General features: G+C 39.5%; 2 protein-coding genes across 3 annotated transcripts in view; one reads left to right on the top strand and one right to left on the bottom strand.

Moving 5' to 3' along the window:
• Nucleotides 1-6,146: 6,146 nt before the first annotated feature.
• LOC109464727 (ectonucleotide pyrophosphatase/phosphodiesterase family member 5-like) lies at nt 6,147-13,570 on the top strand. Of its 2 annotated transcripts, none has more exons than XM_019761795.1 (6): nt 6,147-6,202; nt 6,626-6,829; nt 8,267-8,926; nt 10,860-11,054; nt 11,686-11,922; nt 13,243-13,570. In XM_019761795.1, the coding sequence occupies exons 2-6, from the start codon at nt 6,649-6,651 to the stop codon at nt 13,428-13,430; spliced, it is 1,461 nt and encodes a 486-aa protein (XP_019617354.1). In that variant the 5' UTR covers nt 6,147-6,202; nt 6,626-6,648; the 3' UTR covers nt 13,431-13,570. The 2 variants fall into 2 exon arrangements, with proteins under 2 accessions (XP_019617354.1, XP_019617355.1); XM_019761796.1 differs by having other exon boundaries at nt 6,154-6,202; nt 6,585-6,829.
• A 3,174-nt stretch (nt 13,571-16,744) lies between these two features.
• The window catches only part of LOC109464718, a 28,204-nt gene continuing 25,202 nt past the window's right edge, over nt 16,745-19,746 (bottom strand). The window contains exons 28-31 of the mRNA XM_019761783.1: nt 19,206-19,350; nt 18,804-18,930; nt 18,065-18,281; nt 16,745-17,786 (exon numbers count right to left, since the gene is read on the bottom strand). Coding sequence (XP_019617342.1) covers nt 17,190-17,786; nt 18,065-18,281; nt 18,804-18,930; nt 19,206-19,350 — 1,086 coding nt within the window. The 3' untranslated portion in view covers nt 16,745-17,189. The remainder of the gene's footprint in view (nt 17,787-18,064; nt 18,282-18,803; nt 18,931-19,205; nt 19,351-19,746) is intronic.

Here is a 19,746-nt window from a genome sequence, read left to right on the forward strand (position 1 = left end):
AGTAGAATGATATGCTTAAGTATAACGTTACTTGTAATACTTGATCATACTTTATTTGGCTTGATAGTGATACGACACGCGGTCAAGTAGATGAACTTTTTAGTGTGATAATTGTTTGTCACACAGATTAGTGGACACTAAATGTGTGCTCATGCAGGATAGAGAGATCATTATGGATTCTTATCAATTTCATTATCATCACCCACCAACACTTTCTTTTATGTGAGACATAACAATCATGAATTTTTAATGCCTGTATGCATTGTTAATTCTTACATGTCTATATTTTCGTCACACTGGAAACACCCAGACATATTAGCGATGGACAACATCATCATGAAAACATAACAACTTTATCTAGACATTATTGAAAAAAGTTTGAATTCCAACGACCAATGGCATTGCAAGGAACCTCGGAGAACAGTGCTGTTTCATCAATATAACGGTACAGTCCAGTGCAGTTTTTAGGGCTTGGAAACCCGATTTTTCAAAGCCAATATTCTGGTCATGTATCTACATACTGAGTTCAAACCACATCATCCCAGGATCATGTAATATTGACCCTCATGGAGCAAAAGTTCCCAAAATTCTGACAGAAAATTGTTGGGCCCTGGGCTGATAATTTTCAGGATACCACCCAGAAAATAAAGGACTCATCTTGCGGCTTTTTTCTGCAGTTTTAAAAGTATTTAAATGCTGATTTAAATGTGCTAAAATGTGAAGCAGTATGTGTCAATATCACAAAGATTGTCTTATTCATAATATTTTCAGTTTTGCTGCCCTGTAGTCGCATTGGATGGCCCTTTTTCTGTCACTTTGCGTGCCTTAACATTCTGCATCTTTGTACATTGTATTCCCAAGGCCAAGAGGATCATCTACTAATACCACCTCACGTGACTTCTAGATCTTACAGACCACCAGTTGGCTCTTATCACATTTGGAGGCATGCACTATGCATCATGTTCCTATCAAGTGGTGTAGTGTTTTGCGACCTGTCAAGAGCGTTTGACACCCTAGATCACGATATACTGCTGCTAAAACTGAAATGCTACGGTGTGGACGACTCGGCTTGTGACTGGTTCAAGTCATACTTAACTGACAGACAGCAATGTACAGGGTTGGGCTCAGTTTTGTCCTCCGCAACGCGCGTTACCTGTGGTGTCCCTCAGGGATCCATCTTGGGACCACTTATGTTTATCATTTACATCAATGACCTACCAAATTGTGTCCAGTCGTGCAAAGTCTCCATGTATGCCGACGACACTATCTTATATTTCGCAGCAAGGAGCATTTCAACACTTGAGAAGACATTACAAAAGGACTCAACTCGGATCTCTCAGTGGTTTGCAGCAAACAAGCTTTCCCTAAATCCTAGTAAATGTAAGACAATGCTTATAGGGTCAGCAGGTATGAATGTGGCGAATACCAAGCTTAATGTTATATTAGACGGGGCTAAACTCGAACAGGTGACTAGTTTTAAATATCTTGGGGTCACTATTGATTGCCTTCTCAAATGGAACGAACATTTCAAACATATGTACAAGAAACTTGCTCAGACCATTGGCATTATTAAGCACTTGAAACCCTACCTAAACAGACAAGCCCTAGATGTAATGTACACAACGTTATTCATTCCGCACATACAGTACTGTAGCACTGTCTGGGACACGGCAGGGAAGGGATACATTGAAAATTTGCAAAAGCTACAAAACAGGGTGGGTCGGGTGATTCTGGGCTGTGACAGGCGAACTTCTACCTCAACCCTTCTAAACACACTAAAATGGGCCCCAGTGGTTGAAATACATAAGAAAAGCAAAGCTACTCTCGTCTATAAAGCTATTAACGGTTTGACTCCTTCCTACATCACTTCAATGTTCACTCAATTATCACACGTGCATACTCACAACACTCGCCTCAGGGCGCAAGGAGGTCTTCAGTTGCCAATGACTAAGTTAGAATACAGAAGACGTGCCTTTTCTTCGTCTGGGGCGGTATTGTGGAACACACTACCACATCACCTAAAAGCAGCCAGGACCCTAGCAGCCTTCAAGCAATCTTATGTACTGGGTAATCATTGATATGCAAATTCCAAGCCTGATTTTGATCTTGATTTCTTTTTGTCCTACCTTGGTTCTATGTTATATGATGGTCAGGCTTCACTTTTGTTTCACTTATTTTGGTATTATGATTTCATGCGCAATGTATGCTACTTAAGTTACCTTGCTTTTGTATTATTTAGTAACTTTTGTAACTTTATAAGTTACTTTTGTTTGATTATTTGTGTTAGTTTGTAGTTTGTATGTTTTTGTTTTGGGGTTCGTTTCCCCAGGCCCAGGGCTCATTGAAAAGCGCCCCACGGGCGATATGTATCCCCCTGGTTAAATAAATAAAAACAAACAAACAAACAAGTGCATCAAAAAGAAGTAAATACGTAACAAAAACTAGAAAGGTAACATTTGCAAGCAAATGCAATATGTTTACCTCAGGATGGTCTTGCCTACGATTTAGCGTTATACCTTTATTGGGAAAGGATGGGTAGAAGGATATTTTGCTTATATTACTGACTTTTATGTACTGTTATTATAGAGTAACATTAACGTTATAACTGGGGAATTTCAATGTTTTTGCCGTTGTAAGGCCAAGTTTAAAATCTGCCGGTCACTTTAATCAATGACATTCTCTGCAGACTGCAAGTAAACTTCAAGTCTTTTTGACAGCTTTAATTACAAAGGACATTGTTGAGCTCGTCTCATCCTTATTACATTTTTGTAAATAGGAAACAGGACGTAGGCTGAAATAATGATAATAAGTTAATTATATTAGTAATATTACAAATACATGGCAGAAGGCTCATAGTAAGTACGTATATCATATACATATAATGAAATGATATACAATGATATGAAGAACTAATTCCTACAGTACACTTTAGTCTTTATACTACAGTACATAAGATATATATCAAGCCAGTTTTGTTGGGTTTTACTTGTTCTTTTGATTGCCGAGCCAGTGAATTATACCCACTTCTATAATAAGTGTTCTTTGAACTTTTATATGAAAATCATTGCAAATGATGATGAAAATCTACAGTTGTGTAAAATATTGGAACTACACACTCTATAAAACCATACATACATACTTAAAAAGCTATACATGACTTACATATATTATGCAACTTAACATACATATTTACTGGCTAAATTGGAGTTATAATGTGTTTCTAGAAATGGTTGTGATGTGTTGTATCCTTCTGTGGATGGCTGGGTTCAGCTCTGTTGGGTTCCTCTCCAGTTTCTCATGGACCAAGTTCTGCTTCCTTTCCTAGCAGAGGTCCAATCATAAGAGGATACAAAAAGGAGAGTAAACATTTCAAAAGTGAGCAGAAACTGATAATATATGTCTAAGTCATTGAACCACAAAAGGAAAGCATAATACATATGTATACAACGTATAACTATATCAGGTGGGTTCCAAGAGGGTATATAATATATGTCAAAGGGGGTATGATATATATTCAAATTTTACAGCAGACCAATTTGTTAATACAGAGAACACTGTTGTCTGTATGCAATTGAAGAATAACAACGCAAGCATAAGACTCAAGTTACAAATTTAGTGAAACCAGACGTTCACATATTTCTTCATATACATTGAAGCCCCAACACTATTTCTTCTGTCAAATTCCTATAGGCAATTATCCTTATTATGAGAGATAACTTCACAGGATATGCATCATCGGGATGTGGAATTTTTCGGGATAGGCGTCCCAATAAATCCCGCGAGATATCCGCGTGTCCTGCGGAGCGAAAAAAACTTGATGCGAGATCTCCAAGTCTACTGCGGGTCCTATTACGGATGACGGCGTCGAAATGTCCTGCTTCCGGCCAATGGAGCACCCTGACGTCAGTCAACTATGCCATAATTGTGTATATTGTGTATAACGCGTTCCTCAAGCGGTCATAGTTGAACTGCTAAATTTTTACAAAGCTTTTGTGCAGCGAAAAACTCACAAAAACTGTAAGAAAATGAATGAATTTGTAGTAACCCCTTCGTCTCCAGTGAATTTTTCGGCAAGTTTATAAACAATCAATCTGTCAAGTTTATAAAGTTAAACCATCAAATAAAATGGGGCGTACCGGCTGGAGTTGTTGTGTTTCATTGTGACATCTCGTGAGCGTCAAGTAGTCTCTGTATTACGAAAATTAGGAAAGTTTGCCCATCAAAAGCCCGGGGCGTGCGTCTCACCCCTCCCCAAACACGTACACATAAATAAACCCTTGCGTCAACAACCGATCCGGCTACGTCCATTCACGTACGTATTACCCTGAAAGCAAGTACTTCCACGCGGCTGGTAAAAATTCTTCCGGTGGAAAAAGCATTCTAGTTCTCGATGTCACTTGTGAAAAACGTTTTGGGATCGAGAATCGAGAATTGAAATCGGGATGAGAAAAATAGAATGCCGCGTGCAGGGCTGAGGCGGAAAATCGCTACAAAACGTCAGGCGGTTGGAGTAGCTGGGGCGGAGCATCGAGCCTTTGAGTTTGAAATCTTACCGCCCAGCCAGTGGGCGGGTCCCCGTCTGTGCGCTATGATTGGGTGCCCGCGGTCTGCTAGCTATCCTGCGTGCCGTTTCTATGGCAACGTTGCCCAGTCACAGTAACACGAAATCAATTCTTGATCGTCGGAAACAAAGCCAAGGGCGTAAAGAACCTTTGAATTATGCTTCGCCCCCTCTTTTGTATAATGTTTAATCTCTCTTCCGCAACTCCGTGCGTAGACCTCCCATATCTAGGAGAAGAACTTCTCGAGTGGCTGTGTTAGATTTTATATCTGAGATAGCGCGGGTCGGGTGACATCAAAAGCAGTACTTAGCGGGCCGTCCACATCGCAAGGTCAGACAAAAATTCTCGTACCAAGACGGTTGTATTATTTTGTTATCGTTCTAAACATTATTAAGCCACTAAAATTTTCGATATTAAAAAAAAAACATTTGATTAAAAACACTATTCGTTTGTGCTACTGTTATCATCATGCATAATTTGGAAACAAACATGCGCTGCACCGTCTGTCTGTAAAAATCTTAGTCAACATGGTTCCCGAAAAATCCCGCGGGATATCGCCATGAATCCCGATTTGATGCTTATCCCGTGTACTGTACTGTGTTATCCCGAAAAAAGATTGAAACTGTCTGACAAAACGACAAAATGTAATGTTATACTAGTATCCATGTTAATTGTTATATCATGAGTAATAAACGTAAACAAACGCCCCCCTCCCCCTGCCCCGCACCTACATAATTACAAAGTCGACAATAGTTACGGATGAACACAATTCTGTTTAATTTATTTTCAAAACAGCAACAAGCCTAAATCGCTAAACATACGAGATTCTATCAAGTCAGGAGCTAGTAAATTACTAGAGCTTTATTTTTAGATTTGAGCCGGCTAGTTAATTGCTAGTGGTTTTTTTTTTTTTTGAGCCGGCGATGACATGCAAAAAGTTAAACAAAGTCTCCCGCGTTCTGTGGAAATCTGCAGTCCTAATTGTGAATATTGAACCCAAAATCCCAATGCAATATTCTCTACTCGAGACTGGTATTCATATGACCGTATTTTACGAAGAAAAATGAAACTTACCGCTACATTGGTCCACTGATGTCTTCTCGTGTCATACAAGGGCGGATGCCCATATTTGGAAAGCTCGGGTGTTCCGTGCGTAGCGCTAGGGTCAATGACCCGCGGTTATCGAACACGCTGTTCCATTGTTCCATGGTTGTTCGAATGTTCCAAACGCGTTCTTTTTGTTCGATTTTTGGCTTAAAATGCAACTTTTTTCACCCATTTTTTGCCAATAAAATCATTTTCTGACATCTATGTTGGCCAAAATGACCAAGGTTCAATGTCTAACGTATCAACCTACTAGCATGCTGAATTTCATTTTCCTCCAGGCTCTAATTACGAAAATATCTACGATTTTTAGGTGTTTGGAGAAGAGGAAGAGGAGGAGGAGGAAATGAGCAAATATAATATGTTTTCCTTCGGTAAACATAATGAATGCGCTGTTCTGCAATACTAATATTTCTTTTCAGATTAACCCCAGCGTAACAGGATTTAGAGACTAGTAATTGACACCCCTATCTATCTAATAGACTCGTCCCAAAATGGCGGTATAAGACACGGGGGTGCGCCTGGCAACATCAATCGTAGGGTTTTTCTCTGTTTACCAGAAATATTTCTTCTAATATTACTTTCTTCAGACATATTTAAACTGTACGTAGTAATCTGAGAGCTTCTGGGCTTCGGAAAACGCAGATCTAACTCGAAAACCGTCGGTAAACTTCTGCTTCTTGGATGTGTAACGTTGGCGCTTTTCCGCATTCTTGACCGAAAGGTCACTGTGCGTACGCACGCAATACTGTACGTACGCAATACTTCCTAAAAATTCAATGCGACAAGTAGAACTGCTGACTGTCTACTGACAGTGACTCAGCACTGGTTTTCTTCCTTGTCTGCGATTTCGGAGACCTTAGATAGAAGTGGTAGGTAATTTCGGGGTTCACACATACCACGGTTGCCCCCCGTCAGGGCAACACGTAACCTTACGTGCCCGTATACCCGTACTGCAGACGTGAGTTTTCCGGCTCCCATCATGGCGTCCGCCCGTGTGTTTGTGGCCGTGTTTGTTCTGCTGATGTTGGGCGGACGGACAGGGTCTGTCCATGACGGGCCGCTCCTGCTGCTGGTCTCGTTTGACGGGTTCCGGTACGACTACCTGGACAGGAGTCCGGACAGGGTGCAGCTGCCCAACTTCAAGTATCTCGTCCAAACAGGTGTGTGTCGTAAAATTTTTCGTCTAAAGGCACCCAGAGTAATTTCAGGGCAGTAGAATATTCAAAGTCCATTTAAATTTTAAGTAGTGGTCATGTTTTGCTAATGTAATAAGTTGAATCAACGCTAGTCCATAGCATACTGATACCTGTGACGTAAAAATGTGATGTCGCTGCCAGAAAAAGGTTGATTGTATTGTATCATTTCGTTGGCTGGTTCTGGCTACCAGTATTTATTGGTGGTACCAAAAAATAAAAGGACTCTTCATGTAGCTTGTTTCTGGGCTTTTCAAGTGCCATATAATATGATGATGAAAATCATGTGCTAAGAAATGGCAGTACTAGATGAATATATTAGTTGGATTTCCTCATCCAGAATATTGTTGTTTTGGTGCCCTGAAATTGCATTGGATACCTTTACGATAAGCAGTGGTTTTCACGTTATATTTGTAATTTTCTTGTATGATCATCTTGTATTGCTGTCATGAAGACTTAAGTTTGATCTTTTAGTTGTTGTATAATCTTCATAGGCAGATGACAAGATAAAAGAATGTCCAGGAAAAGGTACTGGGGGAAAAGCCACAGAACGTGTATCTTTCCTTTCTTAACAATCATAAGGATAATTCCTGTACAAGTACTTGACACATGCCGTATAATTTGAGATTTTCCTTGCCTCAATAATTGAAAAGGAATCAAATTATACTGATATCTTTGGCATAAAATAATCCCTTATTAATATTAGCATAATCCCTTGGGAATACCTGTTCCAGGGAATTGGCCATGTTCAGTAATCCACAAGCTTTTAATGGATTAAAGTTGGTCCCTTTTGTCGTAAGCTTCTATTATGTTTTCATGTGATATTTCGTGACTACAATAGTGTAGGTCAACCATAAAGTAATGTGGTTTGCTGGAGGCTAGCCAGATTTGGTACATAGAATTTGAAAGATGAGCCAAACTTAAATTTCATGTTAATGTTGTGTGTTGTTAGCCCTCCAGACTGCTTCCATTTTAGGAGCACAATTACTCCCCAAAATTAAGCCGTGTGCCTACTAGTAGAAATTTTTCATAGGAGCACTCATCAAAACTTGAATTCATCATGGACTGCAAAATTTAACAGTCATGATATCATGACATGTATTTGCTTTCTTGTTTGTGTTCTATGATCATGGTAGTTCCACTTTTACATGTTTCTATGTACATTGTACATTGTACCCCCCAAAAATATCAATATTTGTGTGATGTCCTGCAAACTAATGTTCAATAGGATGATCTACCTTCAGACTCAGAGTAGTGTGCCCAGATTTTTGCTGGCATGCCCAAATTTTTGTTCCTGGGAGCACACGTGCTCCTAAGTCAAAAAGTTAGCCTGGAGCCTTGAGTTGGATTCAAATTAGTAAGACAAGAAATTAAAGTGATAACACTTTTCTGTGCTTTTCACAGGTGTTCGTGCAAAATGGGTCCACAACAGCTTCATCACCAAAACATTCCCCAACCATTTCACCATCGCGACGGGCATGTTTGAAGAAAACCATGGGATCGTCGCCAACACTATGTACGACCCCGAACTGCGCGAAATGTTCCATCTCAACACCACCGATCCAAAATGGTGGGACGTCGGCGGCCAGCCCATCTGGATAACCAATCAGAACCACCCTGGCGGTAAGAGCGGGGTTCTAAACTGGCCCGGCATGGAAGTCAAGTTCAACAACACCCTACCATTCAGACACCTTCCTATCTACAACAAAACCATGCCCTACCACGAAAGAATAGACACTGTGATCGGTTGGTTCAAAGACTCGGAAAGTCCCATCAACATGGGCGTCCTCTACTTTGAAGAACCGGATCATACCGGTCACTTGTCTGGCCCAGAGTCCAAGGAGATGGACGAGACATTAGACATGGTGGACAAGACCGTAGGGTACCTCATCGATGGGTTGAAGGCAGCAGGACTGTTTGAGAGAGTGAACTTGATCATCACGAGTGACCATGGTATGACAGAGGTGTCCCAGGACAGAGTGATTGAGCTGGACCGTTACCTGGACCCCAGTACTTACCTGTGGGTGGATAAAACACCTGTGACGGCCATCTGGCCACATGACGGTGAGTGGACTTATTTCTATATGTTGTCAGAGTCTGTGACACATTTTCTCGGTTACTGTACCAGTAATTCACTTTTTAAAGGTATCTTCGTGGCAGCAAAATATCACTGTCTGAGAAATTGTACAATCATGTGTATATGTTCATGGTGGCGGCAGGTACAGAAAAAAGAAAGTTGGTGATTTATTCAATTAACGTAATGATATTTATAAGTTTACGATCCAGAAGTCACAAAAAAAACTGTCAACATAAAACCTCACGAGTACCGTGAAAAAAACCAAGAATTACGTACATACAGTACTGGTAGGGTATATTTTTCTTATTTGTGTTAAATGTTTGGTAGACAAAGTTAACGCAATTTATTTATAAGTTCCAACTTAGAGCAATGAGCATGAGCAATCTCAGGACTTCAATCCCTATTGCTATTAATTCTTAGGTGGGAAATATTATCTTTTTGTCGTTAGTGACTCCCATTCTTATTCTGAAGGTACTATAACATTGTAACCCCCTCCTTTTCTTTCAAGAGAATTCAATTATAATTGTGGCAGGCCTGACCCAAATTCCATTACCTTACAACAATACATAGAGCCATACAAAGGGGTACAATTACTTGTATTATGCCTTTGTTGACAGAGGAGCCAAAATACTGGTAATAGTATTAAACCTTTAGTAGTAGTAGTAGTAGTAGTAGTAGTAGTAGTAGTACTAGTAAGCCTTTATTTAAACTCGAAAGCTTGTTCGGTTAAAATTTTATAGAAACAAAAATCTGAGAGCCTAAAAAAGGCAACATACTGGAAAATTTTATCATCTTAGGAGAAGGAAAAAGTTAAAAGTGTATAAAATGTGCAGTTGAAACAGTTGTGCAGTACTACTGCAGCTGCAGTACAATGGAAACACCTATTCGTGGTGTCATGAATTCACAATGGCGAGGTCACCACAAAAACCACGAAAATAAAACAACCGTGTCGAAGTGCCTTAATATTTTGTCCTTTCACACTGTATAATTCTGTGTATGTTAGTTCGTCTATAATTCCTTTTGGTTGAAGTGTTTGTGTTACTGTATACAACAGTTGACTACGGCAATCCTTGACTACGAATACAGTAGCCACTGGCACAATGAATCATGTTCAAAAGGACTCTAGATCTATTGAAAGGTTTTGTTGGGCTATCAGCCATGTCCCAAGGCTACTAGTATTGTTCCAAGGGACAATCAATGTTAATGTGGCAGAACATCAGATTGTGGAAAACCTCATGCTTCCTGTTTACCCACTTGTTTTAGTGCCCAAATTAAGCGTACACCTAAGATTAAAACCAAGGCAATGTTTGTACTAGTAGGTGTACTTAGTGACTGGGATTAGTTAAGAAATTGGAATGACAGCATTTATACAATGTACTACTAGTAGACCTGTGTGTATAGGGTTGTATTCTACTAGCTTGTACAGGGATCTTGCACATGTTGGGTGGCTAAGGTAATTGGACTTTGAAAATGTTATCAGTTTGGTCCCATAAAAGTCTGTACCTATAGCATTTTGCCTGCAGTAACTGTGTACACATATGTTGAAAACCTGTTTTACTGGTTAATCTGTCAACAGAATATAGCTATAGGCAGGGACACAAGTTATAAGCTTTTAAATGGGGCACAGATCTGGAGTTACATGTAGGTGTACATTGCATGTATGTTGATTTTTATTTGCTCCATTGACTGTTGACAGTGTTGCCTCCTACGAAGTATAAGAAATAATATAATGGCAATGGTATTTTCTTAACATTTTTTTGTGTCATAATGATAGATATTCTCCGTGTTGCAGGTATAATTTGTCTGGCAAAGGTAATTTTCAATGCTACCTACACCAGTGCAACTATGCAGAAAAGAAGTATTTCAGCCTTGTATATATAAAACTCTTAACCTGATGAATTAATTTGTTGTTATCCTCAGAAGTGACCAGGGAACACATCTACACAGCGCTGCACAATGCTCATCCGAAGATGCACGTGTACTACAAGGAGGACATCCCAGCCCAGTACCACTACAGACACAACCGGAGGATCATGCCTGTCATCGCAGTGGCAGATCCTGGATGGACAATTGCACAGAACCATACGTCTAGCAGGGAGTGGAACTTGTACAAAGGTTAGGGTGATTTTGTATCTTAAGCCGATGTTACACATAGCCATATAAGGCCTCCCAAATCAAACACTGACGAAATCCCCAAACCATGGGTAGGAGTAGGTTGGCTAGAGCTAGTGGCCAAGTGCTGTGGGTAGTTTGTGTTCAGCAAGGTGGGCTACTGTTCGACTGTGCCAGCTAAATGATTCAAAATGTTTCAAACATTTGGAAGAGATGGGAGGTTCGGCCATGTTTGGCTGGTGTATGGTAGTACAAAAAATATAAGTTAGCAGTGTTCTGGATGGGGTGTGTTGTTTACAGGTCAAATTTGACTCAAATGTAATTCAAATTTGATTCATATAGAAAGGTAGGCATGCTGAAGTTCCCAAACTTCAGCTAACTTTGGTTGGTTGGGGGTTGGGGGATAGTTCTGAATTTGTGACGGGCTTTAACTACTAGACATGAAAATTAAAATCAAATTATTATGTTATGACAAATGCTACTAACATACCATCCATAGAATCTGTAACAGTAAGTGTACAGGTATGTGAAAAGAAGGTAAAGATTGTACCAAATTTTTTATTCCGAAATTTCAAGTCATTTGTACATTTTCTTACAATTCGTATTTTCAACAATTTGACAATCCCATCACCAGGTAACCATGGTTACAACAACAGCTACCTTCCCATGAACCCCCTCTTCGTGGCCCACGGACCAGCCTTCCGCACCAACCTCCTGTCTGAACCCTTCAACAACGTGGACATCTACCCGCTCATGTGTCACATCCTGGGTCTGGACCCACATCAGAACAACGGCAGTTTCGACAACGTGGCCCACCTGGTGAAGAAACCTACCAGTTGGGGGCCGCCACCCTCCACACCAGAAATCATAGGTAAGTACACATACACAGACATTTATTTGTTGTTGAAACTGTTGACTAACACTGTTTACTACATGCTTAGGGTACAGTCTAATTCTCTAAATATGGTTTTAGGTGGCTGTAGGTTTGTGTTTCAGTGTCCAGACAGATGAGCTAGGTTGATAGCACATGGGGGGGGATTGAATGCCAAGAAGCAAAAAAATTTAAATCTGGTCGGGAGCCAGCAGGACGTATGGGCTGACATGAGAGAATTCAGGATTGTGTTCTTCCCTCAAGTCTGAAATCTCTATCTGAATTCTTGTTGTTGATGTTATAACCTATAAGATGTTTGAAAATCTACACTATTGTTCCTGCCATACTCATCTTTGTGTTGTATACTCACAGTGCCAGGGCTCGAAATTCTTTTTTCTGCACCTCTCAAAATTTCAGGAGATATTATATGGATCATAGTAAAAACTTCTTAGAAACTATGGTAGTACCATCATTTGTTTTATACGTCAAAGGTGGAAACGGTCAAGGCAGCGAATAAAAAACACATATGTGGACTGGTGCAGGTTAGGTGCAGGTAGACATGAGAAATACCTGTACAGCTCCAATTTTACCTGCACTAACCTGCATATGCAGGTGGTATTTCGAGCCCTGCAATGCCCTTCTGAAAGCTTATGTGACGTGTAGCTATATTCACATTTCTGTCTGTTGTATGCCTCACTTCTCTTTGCCTGTGGTGTTGGGACACCTCCTTTTGTGCCCCTCCCTATCTCTCAGTGCCTGATGGAGTTCCTGCCTTCCTCTGTACTTACAAACTTGGTAAGTTGTAACTTTTTCAATGTGAACTCACTTCTCACACCTTTCAGTAACACTCTGTGCCACTGTGACTGTTATTGTCAATGAATGCCTGAATGACTTACTAGTGCAGATTGACTTCATTCATACAGAACCAATCATGGTTGATGTTTATGTGTGTAGGACACATAAATATTTTTGTTCCAACTACAATAAACTGGTTGCTTTATATTCATACAGTACAGATCTCGATTAACTACGGATCTCTTTCCATTGGTTTTACATGCGGTCCACACGAGGCACACCCCTTTCGTGACACCAACACTAAATACATGAAAATGTATAGAATTTAAACACACGTTTGGCAACTCCTCTCCCTGAATGGCACTATGCAATGCTGTACTGTTGATTCAACTTTTTTTGTAAAAAAAGGAACTTTTTGTGTTGTCCTAATGTTACATAATGCAGCTTTAGAAATATTGTAGAATGTGCCAACCTTATGTAAAATATAATTTGCATCTTGATAACCTATAATTTGTCTACGTACAGGGGTTGCCATTGGTCTCCTGCTAGTGTTGGGTGGCTGTATAATTGGCTGTGGGATCTACATGCAGAGATTAGAGAGGAGTGAGTCCATTAAACAGGCCCACTACACCAACCTAGGCAAGGCCCACTCAGAGGAGGACGGTGACCTGGCTGACAAGGAACCTTTACTAGAGGCTGAGGGGGATGTGTAGGGAACTTAAAATATGTAGTCAGTATGTCGGTAGAATGTACTGCACCTGCGCGAAACCCGTAATGTATTGTGCATAGCACTTTGGCAGAATGGCTCCTGTAAGGTCGTATTTGCAAGGTTAATACTTCTTTAGACTCTGTAGTTTCCAAATGTTAAAAAAGTATCCTCTGCAACAGGCCTTCTGATGCAATGTTGACCAAAACTCCAATGAAAACCGTGAAAAATCAGGGTTTTGCAGAGGTGCAGTACGTTCTGGCGATGTGCTTACATCAGTGAAGGTAATAAGATACGCCAAAAATATTGCTAGATGCAACATTGACCAAACATCCAACGAAAACCATGAAAAATCCTTTTTTTTGTGCGGGTGCAGTACGTTCTGCCAAGGTTCTACTTCATTAGCTCAAAATCACATTGTTTTCCATAATAATTTTGCTTTATGACAATTGGCTGTGAAAAAATTGTTAGGTTGCTCAGATGTCCTTTTTTTATTTTATATTAACTGTTGTGTATTGCACATATTCTCCTCAAGGTATGAAGATGTATTTGAATAATTTTTGGGAAGACATCATGGTGAAAACTTACTATATATATAGGTACCCAAACTTGTTTTTCTAGAAGACAGGATTCAGTATTTCACCATGAAGATACATTTTTGTGTACCAGGCAGTGTGTAATACAGTATGTTTCACAAATTTGATAATCAAATAACTTATATAATTATAATTTATAGAATTGAGAATGAAATATTGTGCCCTTATCTTGGCAACAATCAATAGTAGATATTATATTGTGATCATTGCCTTTGTAGATAGTTCAGGTGTAATTGCAACAATTGTCTTTTAGAGTGTACATGTACAATTGTTTATTTTTGCCAGAGTACCCATTCAAGGGAATCTGACAAGAAGTTAACGCACTGTACCTAAAGCCTGGGCATGAGCTCTGGATTGATCAAATTGTACAAAATACTTCTGTAAAAGATTAATATAATTTGGAGCATGGTATTGGTGCCTTAGAATCACAACATTCAATGCATCTGGGTAAAGCAAAAAATTTGTGAAGAAGCAATGAAAAGTGTGAGAAAAGCATATCAGTATATGAAAAGCCACAAAACATTTTGCTCCTGAATTTTGATGTTCCAAGTACTGGGAAAACTATATCCTAGATTTGAAGAATGTAATTAATCTCCAAGAAGATCCTAGGGTGGCATAAGACAGTATCAAATTGGCCAGGCAGTATCCATTGGCCTGAGAGGGTTCAATACACCACCCAAGGCGTGTTGAACCCTCTCTGGCCAATGGATACTGCCTGGCCGATTTGATATTGTCTTATGCTACCCTAGGATCTGCTTGGAGATTAGAATGTAATTATATTGGAACTATGATGAACCATGTCTGTATAACAATTATAAACATATCACATAATTATATATGATGGCTCAAATCTGTCAGAAATGGGGAAAGGGATATGGTAGAAAAAGAACATAACAGAACCACTGAAAGAGATGTAACATATCGCATATATTGAAAAACAAAATAATATATCAACTTTATGTTAATGAAGTGTCTCAATTGTCCTAAGCATAAGTTGCAATTTTTATGTTGCTTCCAAACACACAAATAATCTTTACAACTTTGCAACTCATCATCTACATGAAAATAGCTGTGTAAATTATATATGTATAGATTATATTTTGTTTTTGTCTTTTTTATGTTTTTGTCAGTTAAAGGTGTTACAGTTTATGTCTTTTTTTGTTTGCTTTATGATGATATTGAAGATACCTGTTACAGTAGTAGAGAAGAATAATTTGCTGGTGTGTTAATTTTTTTTTAAAACATAAGTCTTTTATGTTTGGTCACTAGCTATAGTGATTTCTTCCAGTGCGGTTTTGTGATCTCAGTAGAGTTAACAGTTGGACATAGAGTAATGCTTTGATATGTATGTGTAACATCTGTGTCCATAATATCACCAGGGTCCATAATATCGCCACCTTGAGAAATAGTGCGCTTAAAGATATTTTTACTGCAACATACCGTAGGTATGTACATTTGATGTGTGAAGGAGTGCATACCAGAAGTATGTTGCAGCAAAAATATCTTTAAGCACATTGTTTCTCAAGGTGGTGATATTATGGACCCTGGTGATACATGTATTATGGACACAGATGTTACACCAGTTCTGGGAAGTTTAATGTTTTGTGTAGTGCAATGAACTGGAATACACTCTACTTAAGGAGAAAAATTGAATGTGAAAAAAAGATGTAATGAATATAAAAGCGGGACCAACCAAGGGTCAGCAATAGCCTCTAAGTTTAGAATCGCCAATAAGTGCCTATTTCAACCAACCAAATATGTACTGTACAATCATGTATAATTGTCATAGTTTCCAGTGATACTAAATGTACAGGTGTAGTGATGTAGTTAGCAACGAAGTACAAAATGGATGGAATCTGGTGTACAGGTTTGGCTTGATGTACATCTCTTGTTATGTATTAAGTGAAGGTTTCACTCCTTTGGAGTTTCTTACTTAGCAAATACATTGTATGTCCTTGTTACGGCCTAAATCTCCACTATAAGGCCACGCCAATTTATTTTGTTGGTTCTCGGATTCGCGTCTTCATTTGTTTCTGATTTGCAAAAAAAAGTTTCTGGTTCTGAATCAACTAATAAATGCTCATATTTTCTCTCAACGGTTGAGAAAAGCCCCTTTCTTTCTAGTTGTTACAGCATTTCCATCTATCAATGCAGTGGCTTGATTAAAAGTTCAAAAATTCATTCTTTAAATTTTAACCCATCCTTTTGTGTTGACTTCATGGCTCCTATCGAAGCATTGTGGCTATAATAGGATGCCTAGACCTGTTTTTAATTATTTTTTTGCCCTGTTGCATCAGATTTTTTCTGAAAAAATCTGAGAACCAACAAATTACATTGGTGTAGCCTAAGGTGTTGCTACATGGCTTATCTCATTGCTGCCTCTCCAAATCACCTTTGGTTTGTTGAGCTGATCATCATTCTTTGTTATCATTCAACATTGTTGTATCATCACTTGTGTTTGGCATCATTGAAATAAATCGTAAATTATGTTCCAGTGTGCTCTGTTATGATTTGAACCACTCGCTTAAGGGGCATTTAACACAATGATTTTTGTACGAATTGAAATATTTTGATTGAAAAAGTCTTATTGTGACTGTAATTCACTTCCACTTTCAATATATTTCTGCAACTATCTCATATTTCTGACATTTATGGTTGGCACCACCACAAACTACCAGAATGTGAACAAACATGACTGACAGATGTGTTTCCAGCTTTTTTTTAAACACACTGCTATATGGTGTAGTATTTGGGCACCTCCTCGTCCTGAAGGGCACTGCTATGGCTGTTATAATATAGTTAACTTACTAAAAATCCCTAAACCCCTCAGTCATATATCTAAATCTTACATATATAACTTACTTATATATATGTATAAATCTTAATGTCCACATTTAAAATGCAGTTATCTGAATTTGAGAAGTTTTTTTTCCATTGAGAATTCTTCCTTAACACCGACATTCCTCTTATTTTATGTCATTTCATTTTGCCAGTACACATGATTCCGAGACAAGAATTCGACATAAGAACGCCATTGCATTATGTACAGTGAAGAATGATCCGACAGACATTATTTCAGTTATTGCACAACATGTGTTAATATCTGGTTTTGCAGGTCCTTTTCAGTCCAATTTTAAGCCTTTTCTGTGATGCAGCGAAAAGGTCCTTGCTCAGAACACCTGTTTCTTTAACAAGTGTACCTGCCCATTGTCACATCCCATCACCGCCGACTTCCTGTCCCCCGATAGGCCAAACGAAGTCACGTGTGTTGACGTCATGGCGAACGCCATCTTCTCTCCACCAAGTTCCAGGCTGTGGAACACGCCATGTCTATCCAGCCCTACGAGATGCCAGCCCGCCAACCGGTGGCCGCCCTTCAACACCCCAGTCATGTCCATAACTTCTAACATAGTGGTGTAATAACCAGTATCCCTATACTGTAGCTCTAGTTCCGATGGCTGATTTCCCTGCATTCGTATCACCGCAAACGTCTCGTTCTTTGAAGGGGTTGACGTTTTGGGCTGTCTTTTCTCCAACATGTAGACCACGGCCTTGGAGCCCGAGAACAGTATGTTGTGGTGTGCAGTCAGTCCACTGGGAAGCTCGATACTTTGGGAGATTTCTTGAGACCTTACATTCCACAGGACAACAACGGGGCTGGACGGAACAAAAGTCTTGTTGGCTCTCTCGGATCTTTTGAACGAGTCAAGAGCAACTTGCATAGTCCCCAGTGTGTCGCCTCTTCTAGAAATAGCTGCAGCAGTTATCTATAAAGGAACAATATTCTTCTAAGTATTTATACATACAAACACAACCAAATGCGCAGTTTAATATCACAATATGCATACATGTAGTTCTGCGACAGTCTGAATGAAAGTTCTAAATACGAACTATGCAGCTCTAGATGTCTATCTGAGGGACGACTGGTGTGATAGATGTCGGTTAGCTTGAGGAATGAATCCACTCTACGTGGCACTGTGAGTTAGTATGTTGGTAAGAGATTTATTGTTTTGTAGAAGCGGAGTACAAACTACAGTGCTCTAACCTTGACGTTTTCTCCATGATCAAACTCAGTTGTAGTGAAGGTCTGTGTGTCTGGACCAGGTTCACTCTTGCCTGATCTCCAGTCCTCCAGTTCATCGGAGGACAGGATCGGATAGAACACCACCACTCCAGGTTTGGCCTCTGTTGTGAAGCAGGCCATCATACCACTCGCACCAAACGTCACGAAGAGATGATCCAGGTTCACGAAGGGTATCGTCCTGTATCGTATAAAAATAGCTTGTTATGGAACTGTCAAGTATTTCCTTTACTTTAAATTCTTGGAAACTAACAACACATCAGTACACCGTCACGGGTCAATAAGGCAGTCGAAACTTTAGATTTCCTTAAGATACAACAATCCAAAACCATCCAGAGTCATATTCAGGGAAACTGTATTCTAAATGGTAATTGGTAGCATGACCATTGTGACAGATATGCACTGCACGGTTAACCAACGATGCAGAGCATATCTGTCACAATGGTCATGTACATGTAGCTTCATTCTTTGCTCCCGTATCGTCCAACTCATGAGACAATGCTCCAGGAAGTACAACTGACAACCATTCTTTCTAGCATCTTCCAGTTCAGATTTACCGTTTGGAGGTACCGATACCTGTACATGTATGCTGTGGCATAGGATTGCGTCAGGCTTTGCAATTGCACTGTACAAAATTGACCAATTGAAGATGTAGAATGACATCTTATTCGTTTTCAAGACACACAAAGGCAGAATTTCGTACCTGTGGACCCCTAAACGTGTGTTTGGCACCTGGTGATGCCCCCTGAGGTACCACACGTCCACACCCAGGTAGCAGTAACAGCACGCAAAGTCACCATCCAGGGAAAAGCAAGCAACTTTGTGCTCCTCTGTATAACAGTACCAGAAAGCAGAAAAACAATCATTATCAGAAGGTGGACTGAGATATAAGTGATAAGTAAAATATAGTAAAAGATGGATGTAATAAATCCATACATATACCAGAGAGTATGCAATACTAACAGCCTCGTGCTATTGAATTCTTTCTGAACAGTTTTTAGTTTAATCAAATTCTAAATGGTGCAAGTAAAATTTGTCTGGTGCAGGTAATTTTCAATGTTACCTGCACCAGTGCAGGTATGCAGAAAATATTTTTCATACTTACTGCACAACTTTGGGGTGCTTAATGTTGAATTCAGCTCGGGTTCTCCAGTGAACAAGTCCCACAGATATGTGGTGTCCGCAGAGCACGATATCATGGAGTCACTGAGCGTGGAGAAACCACAGGAAGTAACGGACGTCTGATGACACTAGAGAGGTGAAAAACAATGTGTCCAAATGTAAGATTCTATATAATTATAAACTAGAAAGGTAACATTTTCAAAGCAAATGCATAATGTTTACCTTCGCATATGGTCTGCTCTGTTAATTCTTACTCAAACACATTCATATATATGGTTCAGACAGGAGTCTAAATCCCTCATGCTGTAAAATTGCAACATGATATAACCGAACACTAGTTACCATGGCAACAGACAGTCTGGTTCAGGTCATTGACATTTTTGGTTTGGAGAAGAAGAAGAGGAAACGTAGCAAAAACTTTTAAATTATGTTTTCCTTCGGTAAACATAATTTATATTAATCAACATAGTATCATCATATTTTCTGAAATATTTCATGACCTATAAAAACGGTTATGGTGTAAA

Source organism: Branchiostoma belcheri, unplaced genomic scaffold (genome assembly GCF_001625305.1).
Source record: "Branchiostoma belcheri isolate BF01 breed outbred unplaced genomic scaffold, Haploidv18h27 scaffold14, whole genome shotgun sequence".
In the NCBI taxonomy this organism is placed as follows: Eukaryota; Metazoa; Chordata; class Leptocardii; order Amphioxiformes; family Branchiostomatidae; genus Branchiostoma; species Branchiostoma belcheri.